The 23540-nt window shown below is 42.6% G+C and overlaps 1 protein-coding gene across 1 annotated transcript in view; it reads left to right on the plus strand.

Moving 5' to 3' along the window:
* Positions 1 to 22560, plus strand: part of klf8 (Kruppel-like factor 8) — a 91541-nt gene extending 68981 nt beyond the window's left edge. The window contains exons 3-8 of the mRNA XM_039777961.1: positions 6127 to 6393; positions 6502 to 6736; positions 16210 to 16321; positions 20651 to 20790; positions 21885 to 22243; positions 22336 to 22560. Coding sequence (XP_039633895.1) covers positions 6127 to 6393; positions 6502 to 6736; positions 16210 to 16321; positions 20651 to 20790; positions 21885 to 22243; positions 22336 to 22560 — 1338 coding nt within the window. The remainder of the gene's footprint in view (positions 1 to 6126; positions 6394 to 6501; positions 6737 to 16209; positions 16322 to 20650; positions 20791 to 21884; positions 22244 to 22335) is intronic.
* The last annotated feature ends 980 nt before the right edge of the window (positions 22561 to 23540 follow it).

The raw sequence follows: 23540 nt of genomic DNA on the forward strand, positions 1-23540 counted from the left end.
TTATCCACAGAGCACTGAGAGCCTGCCTTTAGTGTGTGACATTAAATCTGAAAAGGGAGGAAAGGAAACAGTTTGTAGCACTTTGTTGTGAAAGGAGTGTACGCTTCAATTACTGGAGACTTTGAAGAGAGGTTCTTCAGGAATTGCTACATTGTTGATGAGGGATTCTGAGGCGTCAACTGAGGACAGGAATGACAGGTCGTGAGCTTTGTCAACCTGATTGACCTGTGTGCTGTATTGAGGTTATAGTCTTCCACCACGTCAGTTATGGTGACATTTTATTAAATCTCTTCATTGAAGCGACACAATGAGTGGAGACGCTGCTACACAGGCTTTGGCAAGTGTATGAGTTTATGGGGCGTTGCAACGCAGACAGGTTTAGCCAAGTTACCAAACTACTTATTTGGAAGTGAAAACAAAGGTGAACAGTAATAACATCCACATTTGATTGTTGCGGAGTTGATCCCCAGTAAAGCTTTTTTACTTAAACATGTTTAAAATCTTCATTAATGTTGGCCAAAATTATAAAGATAAAGCCCAGGTTGTTGACAGACTTTTTCATTTGTCCTGAAGCAAAGTGGTCATTTTATAGCACATAGCCTAAAATCAGAAAATATAAGAGGGACAAGTGATTTATGGAATTATTGAGACTTTTTTTTTCTTTTCTTACTTAGCTCCAGCTCTAACTAGAAAGGGTCTACATCCTGTTCTTTCTTCTTAGGCCTTTGTAACTGACAATGTGTTTGTCTTACATCCAGGTCAGACTATAGATCAGGGTTCTTAACACTGTCAACAGGAAGGATATTTGGCGTTCTTTTGTAAATTCTTTTGCAATATGACTGCATAAAGCACCTAGACAAGCTCACGTAATACTAATGGCACTCCTAATTGATTCTTTATTAAAAACAACAGTTTAATAAAGGCCTACTTATTACGGTAGCATAAAACAAGGTGCATAAACTCTTAACCACAATGCTGACCTGCCTGGGGGAAACTGAAGTCGCAGTGTACTAATGTATGTGCCATGAGCTACGCAGCTGTAATTAAAACTCAAGTAGAGTTTGTTTTAAGGTTACAAAGTTACTAAGCACCCAGGAAATCAACACTGGCAACTCACTGCCTATGAGAGTCAGCGAGCTGTGCTGGGATCAGCCTGCTAACAGGTGGGTTAATCAGAGAGAGAGATAGAGAGGAAAGACTGCACGATGGGGGCAGTTGGGGTTGCCTTGGGTGGGTCAGGCTGTAAGGGGTGGAGCTGTGTGTGTGTGTGGGGCGGGGCTGCATGCTTCTTGGTTAATATCTCCCCCAGCTGTTGTTTTTGCTCTCTGTCTTTATTATATCGTCCATATCTGCCTTCACACTCCTGCTCCTCAGGCACATACACGCACGCACACACGCACGCAAGCATGCATACACACACACACAAACACACACACACACAACACACACACAAGATCAGGCACAGACACGCATGGACACTCAAGTAGTGTTGATCACAGATGACATTGACACATTTAACACTCAAATAATACCCAAGGTGCTTCTCTCTTCATCGCTGTAAAATCTCCTGATCCTTTTCTTCTCTTTACCTCCCACTGTATCCCTCTCTTTTCCCATCCACCCTTCCCCATATAACCGATTCAGTCACAGTATTGTTTGTGTCACCTGTGGACCTATTGATTCCTTTCTGAAAAAAACAACAACAAAAGAAACATGGACTGAAAGCCTATTAGGCTTCAGTGGAATGCAGTGTTTCTGTGTGAAGATGGTATTCTCCACCAAAGGTCAGTCTAGGTGCAGCAAGGGCAGTGTTACCATGTCTGTTACTGGCACCATCTGGGCAGTAACCTTTGGCCCTTTTCAACCAAATAATTGGGAACTAAAAGTTGTTTTGCATGTACCTGTTTGCATTTCCATGGTATCTGAAGAACTGTGAAGGTTAGGAGTATTTGACTGATGGATGGATTAAAAGGGGAATTCTTTTTTTGACTGTGTGATGTTTGAATGAATGGGAAGGAGACATGCAAAGGTAGAAAGGCTACGAGTTGTAGAGAGAATCCGCTGAGTGATTTCTGTGATCTTGATACTTGTGATACATTCTTTGCATTCTGAATGATGCTGTGTATGTAGCAGTGATCAAAGCTTAAGTTCACGCAGTAATTGAAGTGCAGCACTGCAGACTCTGCAGACCACCTAATAGTTCCTGGACCATTAGAAAGTCCAACCTCAGGAGGAGGGACTACAGCCCATAAACTGAAACTGAATTTGGTTGTTGTGGTTTGCACAGATAAAGTAATCTATTGTATCAACTGTTTGTGGAAACGTTCCTGGGATGGAAAAGAGGGCAGTCTCTTAGGAAACGTAACGCTATATGGGAAATTTGTATCTTTAAAATGTCATTTCTTAATGGCAATTTTTGTACAGAAGCTGTTGCTGTTGACCCCACGTGTAACCTGTCTGACAAAGGTGTGTTGATTGGTCCTTCAAAGCTGCCATATTTAGCGTTACCTGTTAACACTGTGTTAAACTGACACAGGCACACAACAAAGAACCCAAACACTCGGGGACGGAATGACTCGTGTCAGTTTGTGTCTGCTGTTATTCTGATATGACCAAATTTGGAGAAAACGGATAAAATAAAAGCTGCTCTTCTCTCTTATGACATTATGAATGCTCCAGCTCCACTGGCACTCACATGCTCTGGATATTGTGCCATAATAATACACACTGCACAATGTAAACATTAAGGTTACTGATAACAGAGCTGCTTTGCTTCCATAAATCACTCAATAATCTATTCGTAGACTTGCATTGCCGGACCTATCTGAGTGTGAGTACAACACGATAAAAGTCCTCTGGACATATTACATATCCATCTTTTTCTCTGCCCGGCTTTCTCACCACTGCAGTCACAGCTGCTACCCGCTTCCATTCATGTTAGAGATCACATGAATTAATTGCAAGGCGAAGACTGGGTGACCCATTTTATGGTGGAGCAGTTGAACTGAGAAGTGCAGGCGGGAGAACAGAGCTCCACTGCAACACGTCTAGCTCAGGGAGTTTTTCTTCTTCATGTTGCATTCAGACACGTTGAGTTTATTGTTTTAGGGTGCCCTGGCAGATTGTTGTGATTGTTTCAGCGACAGTTATTTTATGGCCCTTTTGTCTGAACCACAAACAATGCAAATTTGACTTTACTAGGGCAAGTGAAAGGTAAGGATATGCTTTCAAGTGAAGTTCAGTTTCTTGCCTTTGTATGGAAACAGAGACAACACAGAGACAGAGGGTCTTTGTGTTGAGATTGGTGAGGATTGGTGGGTCTTTTTTTTTTTTTATAGAGAAAGGGCATTGTCTTGTGATCTAAGCTAATCACAAAGTATGCTTTGGTCAATCCTACTATTAAAATCACATGAAAGTGTAACATTACAGTATAATCATCTAACTATAGTATGAAGAGTGTCAAGACCTCCACTATGAGCTATACATCCTGCTTTTTCAAGCTAATCACTCATATACAGTATACTTGTATCTGAAAGTCTCTCTCTTTCCATAATTTATTTTCTTCCTTATTCTTTCTCTCAGATCACAGAGCTCCAGAGTCCAGTGAGTTTTTTTTTTTTTCTCCTCTCAGCCTCTTCTTTTGGGGATTTTGCAAAGAGTTGTGGGTTTAATCTGAGCAACGTTGAAAAAGAAACGAAAAAAAAGCAAAGAAATAAAAATGGGAAAAGATAAAAACTAAAGAAAGGGATGTGTGGGAAGAAGATAGGGGGAAGTGAAGAAAGATAATGAAAGAGAGGGAAAAAATAAGATGGAGAAGAAAGGAAGGAAATGGGGGGGGATGGAAAGATAAAGGAAAAGGGGGGGTGGTTGGAACGAGAAAAAGGAATAGCTGGGAGTTCCAAGACAACCTCGGCCCCTACTCCCCTTTCAACACCCCCTCCCCCCCCCTCTCTCTCTCTCTCTCCCTCTTCCCACCCACTCTATCTCTAATTTCTCTTTTCTCTGCCTCATCCATTCCCTCACTTCTTTCACACTTCATTTTCTTTTTGTGTGTGTGACTGTCTCTATAATCACGTTATGGCCCCGCTTCCTTTGGCTTGCTAATCCTCCTTTTTTCTGTCCTCCCTCATCTCCTCTCGCAAACTTTCCTTTCCTTTTCTTTCCGATTTGCTGATTATCGAGCTCCTGAAATTCTTCCTTACCTCAGCCAAGTTTTTGCAGGTTGTATCTCGGTTTGTATTTTGTTAGGTGTTGCCAAAGATAAGTTAAAACAGAGGTTAGAAGCACAATTCAGAGTGTTCTTGGAAACACGATCAAGGAGAGTTTCGTAAGCGGTTCCTCCTTGTGCGCGCATTATACTGTATGCCACAATAATGAATATAATATGTCAGTTATTCACCAACATATATGCAAGTTTTTTTCCTTCACTCCTAGAAAATTTGAAAAGACACCAAATGGTTGTCTGGAATGCCAATAAACATAATGCATGTGACCTGAAGCGACCTGTTATGCACAAAAAAAAAGAGAAGCGAAACCTCCGTTATGCTCCTTTAATGGTGGTTATTTGCATATGTAATGTGTTCTGTTAGTTGACGTTAGTTGAGATAGTTGACTGCAGGATGGTGTTTACCAACCTAATAGTATTTGCGCCTTGGTCCACCGTCACACAGCCCTGCCTCCAGCCGAACTGTGTGACCCGATAAAGGGCGTAGCGGAGACCCCACCCTCTCCTCCTCACCCAGAGCTGAGCTATGCTCAGCTGAACTGGAAGGAGGCCAACTCCTGGACTGGAGGCTCGATGCTGCTCCCTCACTCACTCACTCCATTTCTCCTATCTCTCTTTTCACTTGTCCCCTTTTTTTTCTCTCTCTCTTAATCAGTACCAGTCTCTCTCTATACCCGTCCAGCCCTTCTCTCTCTGTAACTCTCACTTTCTCCTCCACCTCCCCCCCAGAGTCCCACACAGCAGCCATTGTTTCCTGCGCTCTCGAGCTAAATGGCAGCTGAGCCCTGGGTGGCTGTAGAGGCGAGTGGGGTGCTCCCTTCCTCCCAGGAGGCCGAGAAAAACTAGGGCGTGATATGAGAAAGCCCGATGCAAGTTATATGAATGTATCGATCAAGGATAGAGCAGTTCCTCAAAGCAAACTCTGCGAGAAAACCTAGTCAGTGTTAACAGATTGAGAAATGAGTTCAGAGATCTTCAGTTCAAAGATATACAGCGTGTGGTTGAGCTGGTCTCAGAAGTATTTTTCCTCACAGGACATTCTCAAAGTTTTCTTTTAATGATATCCTTTCCCTGGCCGTTAGCAGCACATGACGCAGAACTGGATGCTTTCTGAGCGTTTTAATTGATTTAATTCTATCTAAAGAACCAGATATTTCCTAAAGCTGATGGTACTGATGGTTCAACCGAGTTTCTAGTCACTCCAGGGGTCAACACTGTCTGTGTAGAAAATGAATGAACCCTGGGCATCTGAAATAACGTTCTCCTACTATATAATTTATATGAATATGTGTTAGCATTCCGTCCATTGTGACTGGGTATCAGGCAGAGGCACATGTTTTCAAAAACCTTTGCTGCCATGTTTCCCTTGTCGGTGCGTCTCCATCTAAATTAGATAAAAATAATGAAAAAAGAATTCTGTTTTGTTGAATTGTGTGGGCTGCTGGCTTTTCAGACAATAAAGCAGCATGTGTCAGCATTTTTTGGCATGCTTCACTTAGCTGTGATTACATCAGTCTAATTAATAGGCCTAAATCGGTCCAATTAATATATCAGTTTACCAATGAAATTAGTCCTATGTTTTCATTTAGAAAGAGAAAGTCTGATTGAGTTGGTGAGGATGTGCGTTGACTCAGCGAAGTTGAGGAGTCCATATGTAAAAAGTTGGAATAAGGAGTTACCAACCAGTTGATTGATCAGCAGGGGTTATTATAATGATTTAAACGCTCTTTTAGGGGCTTTTCTATCCTGAAATATATATTTCTTAGGTTGATGAAACTGATATTTTGTGTATTTCAATGACCATTTTCATGACAGGAAAGAAAATGACAAAAATTCAAATGCCATCCTAAGTACAATCAGCTTTCTAGACATCTCTTATTTTCCTCTACTTACTCTAGCAGGCAGATGTAGGTGACGACTGCTCCCAGCCAACAGACCTGAAGGTGAAGACGGAGCCAGTTTGCAAGACAGAGCCCTCTTCGCCCCAGCCGTGCCGCGCCGAGGACCAGACCGAACCCGTTGACCTGTCGCTCAACAAGCCCCGCTCCTCTACGCTCCCTGCTTCTACGACAAGCATCACAGTCAACCCTGCACCCAGCGGTGCCATGACCCAAACCCACCTCTCAGCTACACCCGTCTCCACTTCAGTACAGTCAATAGGCTCCATGGTAACTACAACTTCCCACCTCATCCACTGTTACATTGAAGCTGTTGAACAGTGTACACAGGACCGTTAGAGCGACCAATCATATTCTACGCTCCTCTTGCCCCTCTAGGTCCTCTCTCCAGGCTCCATCTTGGCCACTCAGGGCGCCGGGGGCCAGCAGATCCTCCACGTCATCCATACAATCCCCTCGGTCACCATGCCCAGCAAAGTGGGCCAGCTCCAGACCATCCCTGTGGTGGTGCAGTCGCTGCCTGTTGTCTACACCACCATGTCTACTGACGGCGTCGCCACAGCAGCCATTACAGTGCCGCTCATAGGCAGCGATGGGCGCTCAGAAGGATCTGGTGAGTGGCACAATGAAAACATCCAGTAAGATACCATACTGGACAGTGGTATTACTTATACTACCGCACTGTGACAGAGGATTTTTACTTATATTACCTAATCCAAACCATGCTGACAGTGTGTGGTCCGTCAAAACAGCCTCCTCCATTATTTTCTATATAAATAACACAAGCAGAGAGTCATGTAATGTGACGAAAAAGGCCACTGTCTTCAACCTTTCTCCCTCGATTGGCCACTTTACCTTAACATCTTTTCTTGTCAAGTGATGACAAATCTTCCTCCGTGACCCGCAGTTCCAGCTATTTAAAGATGGTTAATAGAAAATGCATATTTCAGCGAGGCGGAGCGGGAGAGGTTAACTCTTCAGGTAAACAATCTTCAGAAACAATGTAAACGAGTTGTGCATCCAGGACATACCTTCAGCCTTCTTTTATATGTTATATCTTTTGTGTCCTTGATGTGCTGCATGTTGGTGCCTCCATTATGACATTATTTTTTATTTAACCAGGAAATAACATCCTCTTGAAAGCGACCAATGAGACTAGTTCAGTAAGTTTCATGGATTTCTGTAACTTGTTCCATGTACAGGGAGCAGCAAACTTAAAGGCCTTTTTCCCCAGCTCAGTTCTAACTTTTGGAATAGACAGAATGAAAAGATCCTGAGAACGAAGATTGTAAGTCCCGGTACTGTTTACATTGATATAGGTCAGAAGGTGACAGATGTACATCTGACAGATGTACATCAAGTGATTGGCTTCCACTACTTCCGCTGTTACTACTGATGCTACTACTACTACAATTACTGCCAGTGCTACTAATTAAAAACTGATGATTCCTTAAGTACTTCTGTGTTGCTGCCTCAGTTTACCATTTAGGCAAATATGACCACTGAAAACCATAGCATCAGACACTGGGTAGGAAAGTGTTTAAAGTCCTAATGAAACACAATTGAAGAGAATATTTTTTCCTTTTAATGTCACTCGTATTTACAGTATATTGAAACAGGATGTTGGGAGGGAACATTGCACAGGGAGTCATTTAGCATTCTGCAAAGCAATATCAGCAAGGAAAAGGAGGCAATTTGAGATAGTTGTTAGATTACTACACCTCACCTCTCTTTCATTTCATTTTTTTCGTCTATCTATGGTTGTGTCACTCTTGCTCGCGCTGTCATTAACTGGGAGCTCTCGCTCTCAGAGGAGTACAGTGCATCTCTCAAGGGAGATGGTGTGTATTTGTGGTTTGCGATATGTTAGACTTGCCATCTGTCTCTCTTTGTCATTCTGGAAGCTCCACATATGTGCCAGATTATTCCTATTCCCACCTACATGAGGTAACTCGTGGACATCTTACATATGTTGTAGAATTTTTTTCCTGACTATCTAATAATCATTTTAGTCATTTTCTAACTTGTACCAGAGTTTTTACTCTGATAAGTTCTGCTTCTCAAATGTCCTGACCTTTCTCTGACACATACACCAGTGTGTGAAAAGGTGATCAATACTGAAGAACCAGTGAGAAAGAAGGGGTGTCATGCTGTCATCATGTCAGCCGCTCAATCAGGAGCGGCTTAAACACTCCAATGCAGGCGATTTGCGTTAAGCAACGAGCAACGGAGAGGTTAAAGGCGGTGTAATCCATCCCCGAGTAAACACGAGGGCAAGCTCGACATTTACTCAGGCAAGCTGGCAAAACAGGCCGCCACCCCTTTGACAAACTGCAGTCTGTGAGGTCACTTTAGTTCTCCTTGGTTTTCTAATCCAAACGAGTGCCTCGGCCTCGACTCAGGAATGTAAACGAGGGAGACAGTGACTCAGAAATGTCTAGAAGAATCTCCAACGCACACACGCTGGCCTGAAGATGCTTTCACACTGTTTTACCTCATCAGCATGTTCCCCACTAGGTCTGTGGGAGGATAAAATATCATGTTCACCATACACTGTAGAGTGGCACAAGAATCTATAAAATCTTACCAAAGGTCCTGTATGTTACAGGTTTATTGTATGGAATTTGCTTTATTTCTGGGATTGTTTAGGTGCCGCCCCCAACCTTGAATGTCCCTCATTTCGACCGGATGTCCGTCACATTCCGTTTTCTTTGTGTTGGCATTCTAAACTCCCGTCGATTTGTGAGGACTATGGTTAACCTTTTCTCAGATCTCTGCAGGGTAAATCCAGACAGCTAGCTAGACTATCGGTCCAATCTGAGTTTTCTGTTACACGACTAAAACAACTTTTGAACGTATGTCCCACCTAAACAAGTTCCTTCCCGAGGCTAATTTGCCAAGGCACCGCTGCCCCGTCTGGCGCTTAGCGCCGCCCAAGACGATTGTGATTGGTTTAAAGAAATGCCAATAAACTAGTGTGTGGACTAGCCAGAAACTCCTCCACAGCGCTTTGGAGGAAGATCTGGCAATGCGTGACTATAGAGACAGTAAAAGAGCAATTTCTTTATTTGACAAAATAAAGTGCTCTCCCCTTCTCCTTCTCTCCCCATCACATTAATAGAGTATATTTATACCATTTAATTATTTTAAAGCTGTGTTTGGAGACAGGCTTGTTTCAGTGGCTGTAAATGTCAGCAAGTGGTAACAATAATCCCTGGTACTGAAGAGTGACTAAATAGCAGGCTATGGTTTCACCGTGTTACACCTGTAACCACACCTAACAGTGATGCCGCGGTGTGCTAACACACCCTGGACTTCCACGTCACTGTTTTAGGTCAACAAAAATAAGATTGTCAACTACTGTTGAGTTGCTCTTTGCAAGGATATTCCAGTTTACAACTTTGGCTTTCTTTTTGTAGACTAACGAAAGCACTTTATTTAGGGGTAAAAATAAAAGTGAGTAAGTTGGTCATAAACTCTAATGGATGTTTACAATGGACAGTTTGGGTAATAATTTGACTTTTTACTTTTGACTTCTTTTTGGTCATGTTGTTGTGCTCCCAGATCTCAGAAGCTGTTTTTTATATGTAAAGTCCGGACATTGTCCGCAGAATAAGGCCCGGACATCGTCCAAAGTTGCCCTTTCTCACATGTAGCACACAATAGGAGATTGTCCATTTTAGACGTGTTCTTACTTACTGGAGATACTCCGTTTGGTTTAGACGAGGGGTGGTGTCTGGGTAGAGCTTGCAGGACATGAGGTGGATTACACCGCGGTCATGTAGCTGATTTGTAATTTGGTAATAAATAATCAAGTCTCTTGCCGTTCCTTTGTTTTTGTTTGACGATTTTGGCATCTGACCTTAACGAAAGTAGTTCCCGAATCTCGTTGTCTCTCCAGTTAGACCGTCTTCGTGTTAATCACCCTCGGATGTTTGATTTCTTGCTGCTTCGCACAAGCCGCTAGAAACGCCATCAACACACCCACTCGCTTGCTGTGAACTTTCAATTGGACATTACTTGGACTGTACTAGGCAGCTGGCAGGGTAAATTCCGTTTGATGTCCAATCCAACCTATGCGGCCATTTGTGTTCTCACATACAGCTCCGCCAGGTAATGTCTAGATAAGGCTTGCAGTGCATGTGTGAAAGGGGCTAGAGATTAACGTGGACTTGGTTAACTACAATGAAATGAATGGTGGGCAAAACTATGAAAATACAACCCAAGTTGTGATAAACTAGAGTTATCCTTTAAAGGTGGTGTCAGTATTTACCCACCTCGGACTGTATCCTTTATACCTGAGGAAACCAATCCGATGGGACAAGAATATGATCTCACACATACAGTAGCTAACAGTTAGCACAGTTATTGTTGACTCCGTTTCCTCAGCGGAATCATTCAAGTGTCCCCTATACTAAAATCAAATATCATCTAGGGCTAAGTGGATTCTAAACGTTCAGTTGCCGTCTTTTCTTGAGCCCATATTGCAATTCTGCTTTGTTGGTGCATTTCATAGCCCAGGAGTGTTGTACAACACTGAAAAGAGAAACAGAAACAAAGAGCATGATGAGGGTAGTAAGTGAGGGGGAGAAGGAGACGGGAACTTTGATATTATCTGTTTGTTCCTGTACCTGGCAAGCGAACAAGCAGGAAGCAGCTGACATTTACTGTTCATGATGTGTTGTGTGGGAGGAAAAGGAGGACGTTGGGGTGAATAGGTAGACACCGATGGAAGAAGGGAGTGAGACTGGGTGGGTGAGGTGGAGGTGGGGGTGAGGAAGGATGAGGAGGAGAGGGCGCAGGGGTCGAGAGGAGAGGAGAGGAGATGGGCTGTTTTGCCTATGAAAAAGGAAAGCTGCAATGGTGAAGGGGTGGGGGTGGCTTAATTGTCTCCAGACAAAGAACCCTTCTTTTGGTGTGTGACCCTCTCCATACCAACACACACACACACACACACACACACACACACACACACACACACACACACACACACACACACACATACACATACACACACACACACACACACACACACACAGTTACTCCACCCAAATTCCTTGTGTCACCCCCTCCAGGTCTCTCCAGGCTTGCTGGACTTTAAACTGTATAGCTGCCACATTCCTGCAGATAGACGGGAGGGGAGGAGAAGGCGTACTTTTGTTTTCATTCATTATGTTTTCAGACCAAATAATTAACCATCACAGTCTGATTTTAATGCATAAATTATTCATTGTTTGCTCATGTCGTGTTTTCCGCTTTGGTAATATTGTTTCTGATAAGCAGCAGCCTGTGAAGTTGTCAAATTTTGAATTCAGGGAAAAGAAAAGAGGGAGAGAGAGAGCCACTGGCTGATGCAGAGAGAGAGAGAGAGAGAGAGAGAGAGAGAGAGAGGTAGGTATTGTACCAATAGGCTAACTTTATTCTGCAGACATGTCCTTTCTCACATGCAGCACACAACAGGATATTGTCCATGTCAGACACGTTCTCACCTACTGGAAATACATTGTTTGGTTTAGAGGGGTGGTGCTGGGTAGAGCGTGCAGTAGAGGTGTGAATCTTCACTGATCTCCCGATTCGATTATGATTATCATGTCAGCGATTCAATTCGATTCGATAGCTCGATGCATCACGATGCGTCAAATAAATTTTTCTATTAAAGCCATGTACGATATTTCATATAATTCATAGCTTTTCAAGCTTCAAAAACAAAACATTCTGCAGTGCTCTAATACTAAATAAATTGGATACATAAAACTACAGCACTGAGCACATGGCACTTCCTGAATGTGCAAAACATAACAGAATATGTAAACAGAAATGTTGTTAGGCCTACATTAAATTGTAAACAGAAATAATCGATTATGAGCCTGCCGATTATCGATGCAGCATCGTCCATGTCCACAATTGCACGATGCAGCGATTATTTGATTAATTTCAACACCTCTAGCGTGCATGATGCGGCAGGTGCAAAGTTAGGGTGACCTCTTACCACCAGTCCAGGGACAGAGGATGTAAAGTAGCCTCCAGGCACATTTTATTTTCATGTATTATTATTGTGCATTGTCCCTGTTAAATAAACCTGAAATAAAATAAAATTAGATTACACCGGGGTCATGTAGCTGGTTCGAAATTTAGTCATAAATAACCTCTTGGTGTTCCTTTTAATTTGTCTGACAATTTCTGCGTTGGCCCATACAGGCAGAAGATCCCGAATCTCATCCTATCTCCAGTTAGACATTTTTATTTGCGTCTTAGTGTAAATCACCGTTCTTCTTCTCCACCCTCGGATGTTTGCATTCTTCCAGTTTCGCGCCAGCCACATGATAGAAATGTCACGAACAGGCCCACTCGCTCACTGTTAATTCTCCGGACAGTGAGCTGCTCTATTCACACACGGGCTCTATCAGACATTTCATAGACATTGTACACGGGAGCTGTCAGGGTAAAGTCCGTTTAATGTCCGGTCCAACTGATTTAGACATTTGCATTCTCACATACAGCTCCTCCGGGTAACGTATAGATATGTTCAGGGTTGCAATGCATGTGTGAAAGTTCAAATGAAAACGGTAATAATTAATCATCGTATTATTATATACGTAGATCAATACACGTGCCCTGAATCCAGAAACAGACGCTATGTCAGGAGTTTAAATGAAAAATATAATGTTCGATATTATACAGTACATGGCGACACAGCATGATGTAGAACAAAAATGTGTTGTACACCCAGAGCAGGAAGCTACACCTCATAAGTAATATTATAGTACAACAATTAAAGGAATATTTCAACGCTGGAAAGCTGAATATATCTTTAAATTGGGTCACTTATGTAGTAGAAATGTGATTTTTTTTTTTAAATTGGTGCCTTCTAGGCCGAGAAAAGCCAGAAAATGTGTTTTGGTCTTATATGGATGAAAAACACCAAATCCCAGAATGCACCTGCTTCGTTGCTTTGAGTCCACTCCCAAGCCACGCCTACCGCTTGACAGACCGACAGAGGCATTCAACTCAACTCAAGCGTGTTTTATTGTCATTTCAACCATATACACGAAACAACTAGTGATGGGCATTCCGGCTCTTTTTCATGAGCCGGCTCGTTTGACTCAGCTCACTGAAAAGAGCCGGCTCTTTTGGCTCACAAACGGCTCTTTAAAAAAATTTATGTTTTGACTATGATAGGTGTGAAAAACAATTCTAATTAAATTATTAAATGAAATGAAATGAAGACTGCGCGTTGCTGTGGGTCGCAGATTAGGCCTACTTGACTGAGTGGATACATCTCCACGTGAGGTGCTGGCTCCAGTCGCTCCACCACCGTCACTAGCGGGACCGCTAGTTTCAAGCTCCACTATCTTCACAGTTGGGTGCACAGTTCGCATATGCGGTGTAGGTTGGCGGAGAACCGGCTTTATATGAGATTTGGTTTTGGCAAATTCTACACTGTGCTTTAACATTGTCTACATCATTAAGATGATTCCAAATGCTGCTGTGCTTCCGACTCATTTTCCTGCTTTTGTTTTGTTTTCAGAGCTGTTTTCCTCTCCTCTGTCCTTCTCCTCAGAGTTTGACTTGTTGTGTGTGTGTGTGTGTGTGTGTGTGTGTGTGTGTGTGTGTGTGTGTGTGTGTGTGTGTGTGTGTGTGTGTGTGTGTGTGTGTGTGTGTGTGTGTGTGTGTGTGTGTGTGTGATGGCTCGGCCCGTCCCTCATGTCGTATAATTGGTTGCACCACGTCGGTATGATTGACAGGAACAGAATGTGAGGCTGATCAGACAGTCGAAACTAATGTGTGCCTATATAATTATTTTTTTGTTCTTTGAATTAGTCAATTATTTTAAATAAAATAAAATTCACTCATTATTTCATTATTACATAATTTAATTTCTATAGGCTATATTTTTAAAAATGGAGTCGGCTCTTTGGATATGCGAGCCAGCTCCCGTCGTTCACCTACAAGAGCCGGCTCTTAGAGCCGACTCATTCGCGAACGACCCATCACTAGAAACAACGTTTCATCGTGACTCAAGTGGTGTTACACATTTAACATATATAAAAACGACATTATATAAAAACGACATACGAAACAGGCTACATTTAGTACACACACTTTATAGGCTCCGTAAAGTTCAGCTAACGCATACTAGCATTAGCGCTTGGTGGGCTGTAAACACCGAGCATAAACACAGCCGTGAATTAGTGTGTAATGTAGAATGGTCGGCTTTTAACAGTCACAAACTCCACCAGCAGTTAGCAGTTAAATGGATACAAATCACCACATTTCTGCGCCACTCGGTGTTAACACAGCCCACCTCTTTTACCTGGCGACAGAGCATCTCTAGCTCGGAGGGCTAGCAGGCCTGGTAGCTGGACAGTCCGGTACACTATTCAGGCAGGTTTCCACAATAACAAAAACACGGCAGAGTATAAACACAGCCGTGAATTAGCGTGGAATGTCGAATGGTCGGCATTTAACAGTCACAAGCTCCACCAGCAGTTAGCAGTAGCTAGTTGGATTTTATTTCTACACCAGTCCGTTTAACACAGCCCACCTCCACGGGCCGGCGGCAAAATTACGAATCCCACTATGGCCACGCCAAGACCCGCCCTACGAAGCAGCTTGATTGGTTGGGGTTAGGCATTTCACCTCGAGTGGTTAAGGTTAGGGTTAGGGGATTGGTCAGGGGATAGGACCTATACATGTAAGCATGGACGCCTGGCCAATAGTAGCGTGTGAACGCTATTGAAGGGCAGGTCTTGGCGTGGCCATAGTGGGATTCGTAATATCGCGTGCCGGCGAGAGCAGCCTGGTAGCTGGATAGTCCCGGTTCCGGTACACTGTTGTTCAGGCATGTTTCCACAACAACAAAAACACAGCAGGAGTTTCGTTGAAGGAGGATGTAGTCCAGCTTGTTGTTTAATGAGCAGACACTTGCAAGCAGGATGGCTGGGACAGGTGGACAGCTAGCGTTAGCTTTCCACCTAGCCGATGAGGATGTCCCCTAGCCGGCTAGCGGCATTGAGCGACACCGCTGGTCTCCGTGCAGGCGAAGCTCACGTAGTGTGCCGAGTATTGCGTCTGTAATAACGTTTCCTCCATATTCTCCGATCTGTACCGATGTATCCCGGTGGTACACACGTCCGGTAGTTTGAATGCAGATAATTGTTGTAAATGTTTTCTGCTGAAAACCGAAAGCCTGTTTAGCGAAGATTCAAGATGGCTGACAGTCGTTTTCATTCGGAATACCTCGGCCAGACTCGGCAGTCCAACCCCCTGTGGGCGTGTTGAAAACATACGGAAGTAGATCCTACTACTGGCTGTAGTCCTTTGCCTCTGGCCCAAAAATCTTCCAATGACGCAAAAATCGTCATTTTACGTCATCGGAAGATTTTTTCCAGGCCCCAAATGCAGAAATCTCTCGTCTCAGGGGGACATGAGGGAGGGAGGCACGGTCATTCAGAAATACTATCGGGTTTCTACTGATACAAAGCTGAATGCTAAATCGCTGAAGTATCCCTTTAAAGCACTTAAAAACACTACGGCAGAGATCTTTGGTCTTCTAATATAGTGTAATCTCACACTAAAGAGAGCTGACTTTCCAGGTCGGACTCGCAATACTTTTTCTGTTAACCGAAAGTGAACTCTAAATCATGTTAAGAATTTCTGAAAAAGACATGCAGAGAATTACAGCATGGGGCCACAATTGTGAGCCATCAATTCTGCAGCCTTGCAGACCACACCTACACACACACACACACACACACACACACACACACACACACACACACACACACACACACACACACACACACACACACACACACACACACACACACACACACAAGGTTTCGTCTTGCTAAATTGCTGGAATCCAAGCATTTCTGTTAAGAAGTGATTAACTCCTTGCTGTTCTTTTCTCTCTGTTTCCCTCCCTCCTCTTCTTTCTCTATTCTCTTACTTCTGCTTCTTCCATTTCCTAATATCATTCACTGATTTATCTCTTTCTCTGGGCCTCTCATGCGATTCAAACCATTGTTTCCCTCTTTCGGTCCATCCTTCTGTCTTTATTATCCCATCGTATCCTTTCTGCAGTTCGTATTAAGCCAGGTTCGACATCACCAGTGGAGTATCAGAGTGACAGCGATGCGGAGAGCGGGACAGAGTCTGGATCGGCCTCCCTCAGTGCCCAGAGCCTCGACGCCGGGTGAGTCCAGCCACAGATGGACACAACAAACAGACTACATTCCGGCACACTTTCAAATTTCCCCACACCTGTGTGATTTCATGCACAATAATTAAATATCAAGACAGAAAGAGGTACATTCCGGAAAAAAATGGAACTCACTGAATCACATATGCACATATTTGTGGTAAAAATGTGTCTCACGACCTGGGCATCTGTGTGACTGTTCTGCTCAGAGTGATGGTGGGGGTAGAGCAAGGATGAGATAAAGGCACACTGTGTTATTGACCACTAGCGGTGCTGTGGAGCACTGTTTTGATGAGCAGGTCTCTGTTTTGTTAGCTCTTGTTCTCTACCAGCATGTGCATGAGCATGTAGGCGATATGCAATCCAGATTGCTGCAAATGCAAAGGATGGAAATGCAAATGTGTAGCTGGTTGTAGACCTACATTGATCTTAGTAGAGTTACACAGATTTGTGAATTTACAGGGCATGAGCTTAAGTTTAAATATGTGACAACTACCCTTGTCTCCATAATGAGTTTATTATTTTTGTTATATGTTTTGGTCTCAAAATATTCAGTTGTGGATTCCAGTGCATATCAGTTATGTAAAAAAAGGCTAATTTCTTATATTTATTAGATTGGAAGGCACCTGTTACCTGGGCCTCTGTTGCTAAATAAAACTGCTGCTTCGACCTACCTCAGTGTCTTTATCTACAAAATAACCGACAACAGCTGTATCCATCACTTTAATGCAGTTCCACACATGGGCAGAAAGTGGCAGTAACATGATGTATACAGTAGCAGTAGATCCTTAAAAGAACAAAAAAAGAAGACTGCCAAAAAAAGCAGCCTTGCAGGGTACACATTAAACATTCAGCATTTTGGGAAATATGCTTAATTGCCGTCATTCCAAGAAGGAAATAAGATTTGTTTTAAATCACCTAACAACACTTCTAAAGTTGACAAATTAACACAACAAATCTTCTTTGTTTAACGCGTGCAAAAACAGAAATTTCAAAATGACAGTTTGCGGTTTTTAGAAGAAGTAACGTGTTGGATTTATTTCATTACGCAACACAGTTTATCTATTCGCCCAGCACCTTTGTGCAGCATCGCTAGCAGCGGTTGCCTTCTTCTTACTTCAGGATGCTGCTCACAGCCCGGCTGTTGTTTGCCAAGAGATAGTTCCAGTGCATAACTCAGCATAAATTATTGTTGTTACATTTCTGTTTCTGCATGGATTTAATGTTAAGTAGTAAGCTTCTAGTAGATGTAACTTGGTAAGGAGCCAAGTCAGCTACTTCCACCTGTTTCCAGTCTTCATGCTAAGCTAAGCTAACACCCCCGACTCCAGCTGTGTAAGCAATGCAAAGACATGAGAGTGGTATCACATTTCTCTTCTCAAGCAGATAAGCAAATTTCCCAAAAATTTGAACTATTCCGAAAATGTTGCTTGCTTGGAAGAAAACACTACAGTTGGAGCTGGATACGGCGTGTACTGTCAGTGGTACAGCTATGGTCCATAATAAATCAGACGTCTGTAAAACTGTTGACAGGACATTAATACTATTAACCATGCATGATGTCATCTCAGAGTAAAGTCCATGATAGGAGTCGACAGGGTCAGCGAGAGAGGCACTAATGCGCAGCAGGGTTTATGGGAAATGCGGTCTTTGTGTGGATCACCTCCCTCCCATGCAGCCTCCTGACTAATTACATTACTGCAGCGCTGCAATGACTGGACACTTGTATAACCTTATATAACCCTCTGTACAGGAGAACACACTGCAGACGCCCCAGCTGTATCACAGGGAGGCGTGTGTGTGCGTGTGCGCGCTCATTACACACTTCATAACTTAGGACATTTGGTCCTCTCAAGTAAAGTGTGGACCTTGTTACTTGTAGGTTACTTGTAATCTAATGGAGTGAATGTTAGTGTGCCAGCGAAGCTTCTTACAAGTACAGTAAAACTGTGTGTGTGTGTGTGTGTGTGTGTGTGTGTGTGTGTGTGTGTGTGTGAGAGTGTGTGTGTCCAGTGTGTTTATTAGTAAGTCAGGATAGAGCTACTTCCACACCCAAAGGCGAGGCCATCTGACTGTAACTGAAATTAAGGGTGTGGATGTCAACGGTTAGCTTAGTGCTGTAATCTGCTGTGTGTGTGTGTGTGTGTGTGTGTGTGTGTGTGTGTGTGTGTGTGTGTGTGTTTGTGTGTGTGTTTGTGTGTGTGTGTCAAAGTGAACAAGGGTGTTTGTGGGTATTTGTGTTTTTGTTTTTGTGAGGAAGTGTGTCTATGTTTACGTGTGTGTGTGTGTGTGTGTGTGTGTGTGTGTGTGTGTGTGTGTTGTGTTTGCTTGTTGCTGGGCAGGGCTGTCCCAGAGCTGGGGTGTAAACAAGGTTTCGTAATGCTGTTAGCCGTCACACCTCCTAGGGAGAAGGACAGAGAGGCTTTGTATTTTTTCAAACCAACTTTATTGACATCATGATTATCAAAAGAAAAAGACATAAAAAAACAAAAAGTTAGTTAACTCAGAATATCACAATACAAACAACTCGATCATTGACATCAGAATATAAATGTAAGAGGGAGAGAGGCAGAAGGAGAATGAAATAAAGAGAAAAGAGTGGATGGATTTAGTCTTTTGTAGATATGAGAAAAGAACTTAATAAAAAATGAAAATGTTAGAAGATTTGAAAGAAATAAACGAGACAATGAGAGACAATGAGAGAGAGAGAGAGAGAGAGAGAGAGAGAGAGAGAGAGAGAGAGAGAGAGAGAGAGAGAGAGAGAGAGAGAGAGAGAGAAATGCTGAAGTGGAAGCTGTTCTGCAGCTGTGTTAAACGCAGTATGACCCTCTGATGCCGCCCAGTGGCCTTAATGTCTTTTTATAAATGAACCTGAACCGGATGACACGGGTTGTTCTAGTGTGCAATGATGAACACTATAGTCATGTGAAGTTGTTACAAACAATAAACCTGAAATGTCTTTCATGATTGTTTAATTTTCAAATGTATGAATGTTGTCAGGTCATACAGTGTAAAAGTTGTATTATGTCAAGGCCATATCAACATAGTATGAACTACAATGACACAATGATGGCCATGGCAGGTAAGAAGTGCAATGTAAATGAATTAAACAAAGGTAAAAAAAAAAATTAACTTGAACATAGATAAAGAGCTTGGATAGTAATTTGCACATATGTTATTTTCTTACTAGAGCCAGACTGGTTAGAGATTTGTTAGACCAATAACCGTATCAGAATTTGAAATCTGACAACAAAATATTGGCTGATAAACACATCCCATAATAATTATACTCATAAAAACTTTATTTATAAACCACTTTTCAAAACAAAGTTACAAAGTGCTTTACATGGTTGAACCAGGATTTAAAGTGATGGTTCAGAGTAATTCACCCTAGGGTCCTTTGCACCATGACCTCGAGTCAAACACCCCCCCAGAAGCTTTTTTCACCTGGGTCTAACATTGGGAGCGTTAAGCGTAGAGTAGCGTTATCAGCTGAATATCTTAGCGCAGGGGCTAACGGACCCACGTTTGTATCTCGTAAGTTACCCCACTAATAATGCCCGAAATGATACCAAATGTCTACAAGTAGTACAAATAGGTTATGCACTCATAAAACGATGGATTGGAAAGTTTGTAAGTACACCAGAAGTTTATGTAAATAACACTTGCCTGCTGGCTTCTGCTCTCTGCTGTTGTTGTTGCTGCTGTAAGACGAGTGCTTAGGGCCGTCTACAAATTACAGCACCGAAAAGAGATGCAACAAAAATATTTTTTAATTTAACTTATTTTTTAAAGTAAGTGCTGTAGTATAACTAGCAGGAGACGAGTAATAATTGAGGTAAGTTTGGAGACATTACCTTATTTAATCATTAAATTAATACATATTTTTGTTGTATCTCTTTTCGGTGTAGTAATTTGTAGACGGCCCTAAGCACTCGTCTTAGAGCAGCAACAACAACAGCAGAGAGCAGAAGCCAGCAGGCAAGTGTTATTTACATAAACTTCTGGTGTACTTACAAACTTTCCAATCCATCGTTTTATGAGAGCATAACCTATTTGTACTACTTGTAGACGTTTGGTATCATTTCGGGCATTATTAGTGGGGTAACTTACAAGATACAAACGTGGGTCCATTAGCCCCTGCGCTAAGATATTCAGCTGATAACGCTACTCTAGCTAACTCTCCCAATGTTCGACCCAGGTGAAAAAAGCTTCTGGGACCCTAGGGTGAATTACTCTGAACCATCACTTTAAACATTTCAGGACTTCAGGCAAATCAAATCAGACAATTCCTTTCTTATTTTCTTAATTTTCCTTTCTCAGGTCGGTTATGGACTTAGAGCCCGTCGATCCAGATTCGCCAGACATCAAGAGGAGGCGGATCCACATGTGTGACTATGAAGGCTGTAAAAAAGTTTACACCAAGAGTTCCCACCTCAAAGCCCACAGGAGGATACACACAGGTGAGACCTGAGCAAGACAAACACCAATAACACAACAACGTCTATCCAGGTTTAAGGAGCAGTTCACCCCAAAATGAAAACATTATTATCTACTGACCACCAATCACAGAGTGTGTATAGTTAGGGCTGGGCAATATATCGATGTTATATCGATAGTGTGATATGAGACTAGATATCGTCTTAGATTTAGGATATTGTGATATTATAATATGGCATAAGTGGTGTCTTTTCCTGGTTTTACAGGCTGCATTACAGTAAAGTGATGTCATTTTCTGAACTTACCAGACTGTTCTAGCTGTTCTATTATTTACCTTTACCCACAAGTCATTAAATCATTTCCGGTGATTATTTATCAAAAATGTCATTATGTAAATAACATTTTGTTAGAAGCACCAATAGTCAACATCAACATCGAGGTATTTGGTCAAGAATATCGTGATATTGGATTTTCTCCATATCGATCAGCCCTATGTATAATTCTGCAGCTAGGTTATTTTTTTTTTTTTCAGGTATCTTTCTATCAATGTAACCCTTCCTAGGCAGCTCATTCAAAACTGTAATGTGATTTTTTTCCTGAAAACATCCAATGAAAGGATCTTGTGTCCTCATATCGGTACATTACATGTGGGGTTTGCTGCACCTTATACGAAGCTACCAAGTGACCAAACCATGAAACAGCAAGGGAGAGGTGCCTTAGCATCAGTTACCAGGGGCGATAGGAAGGTATGTGTAGTAAAGTGGTATGATTCCAAACCAATGTTGATGCTTTCCGCTGTTCATGCTGAACAGCCAGAAGACACCTGCCAGCGATGGTCCAAGAAAGACAAACCATACATTGTTTTTTTCCAAACCTTGTACTTCATTTATTTATTTTTTTAAAGACAATGCTTCGTTTTTATACTTATCAGGTCCTACTGATCCCATATAGCTAGGAGAAATTAAAAATACATACCAAACAAAATGTCGGGTCTCAGGAGGACATAAGCAGATGTGAGTGGTTCATCCCAACTTCCCTCTTCCCTCCCATCCCTATGTTGCTTCCTCCCTTCCTTTCCTCTCTCCTAACTCTTCTACTTGTGTCCTGCTTCCTCCAGGAGAGAAGCCCTACCACTGTACCTGGGAGGGCTGCACATGGCGCTTCGCCCGCTCCGACGAGCTGACTCGACATTTCCGCAAGCACACCGGAATCAAACCTTTCCGCTGCACCGAGTGTGACCGCTCCTTTTCCCGGTCCGACCACCTGTCCCTTCACCCCGCCCGCCCGCGTGAATGTGAACTCTGGCCCCCTCCCACAGCTCCCCATCAAACTCCCCTACATACCAACCTCTTACCCCTTGACAAAGTCCCTCGCAGCACATCTTGTACCAGTGCCCCCGCCCACCCCACCAAACCTCACCTCTGCTGCCCCGCCCCCACACATCAGGATTTTAATCAGCAGATTAAAAAAGACACTGTACCTCATTTCTCCTCCTCCTCTTTATTTTGAAATCACAGGAACATCAGGAATGTGTCTGTGCATTTGTGTGTGTGCAAAGTGGAGGTTAGGGGATTTTTACTGTGTTCCAACACAACATCATCATCATCATCTACATCATCATCTACATACTCATCCTCATCATCATCATCATCATCATCACCATCACCGTCCACCCAACAGCCCTCCCATCCCATAACAGTCCCCTCCCTACCATCCTCCAACTCAACTTCACTCGAAGTTCACACAAGACGTCACCTCCTCAGACAGAGAAGGATGGACTGAAAGTCATCTAACAGCAGGGGCGTTCATCCAGCCATCCATCCATCCATCCATCCATCCATCCATCACACGCATCCATCCAAAAGAGAGGAGGTAGAGGAGGGGGCAAGAGGAGCAGTGACATGCCTGTGTTGTGTTTTGATCTAAAACCAGAATGGGACATTTTAAGCGGGATGTCACTTCAGCTGCCCTATCAATATTCATTCTGTACATATCCAGAGTTGGGAAGTTATGTGACTCCAAGCAAACATTTTTTGATGTAAAGGTAACTCCCAAAAAAAATGCCTCAAATAGCCCCTTCTCACCACAGGAACCTTTTAGGATGTCAAAAACTTTACCTGTCTTTCTAACCATTTTGACTTGAGGAACTAACACAATTATTGATCTAAATAAGGAGCTATCGAATCAAAGAATAGGTAAATAAGACTACAAAAGTGTGACACTTGGTCGGTGCTATGGACAAATTTCGGTTGGTACCAAAAAAGTGTAATAAAATATGATATTCCTAGCTCTAATCCTCGGTCCTGCTCGTGGGTCAAAACTATCTGGGTGTAACAGTAATAAATAACATCACAGACCCGCAACAAACACAATGATTCTGGGTTTGTTTCCTCACATGCAAACATGTGTCTCGAACAAATACATAATTGGACTTATTTGCAGAATCGTCAGACTTTTCCAGATGCATTGGAAATGTGCAAAAGATACTCTTAGTTCCTGGTACTGTTTAAAAAAAAAAAGGGGGTCTAAAACAACCAAAACTCAGTTTGATTATATCAATTTGTCATCACAACTTTTGGATAAATGATTTACTATAATTAAATGGATCTTGAAAGTAAAGGCTTCCCATCCATGTGCATATCAGTGTATGAGTTAGCGTATGTGCATGTAGTGAGCTTTTTGACAGCAGCTGAAGTGATGTCAAACAGACATTTCCTCTTTGGCAAACAATCTAGCTGAGGCTAGGATATAAAAGTAGATTCTCTATCTTGTC

This window comes from Perca fluviatilis, chromosome 16, assembly GCF_010015445.1.
Source record: "Perca fluviatilis chromosome 16, GENO_Pfluv_1.0, whole genome shotgun sequence".
Classification (NCBI taxonomy): Eukaryota; Metazoa; Chordata; class Actinopteri; order Perciformes; family Percidae; genus Perca; species Perca fluviatilis.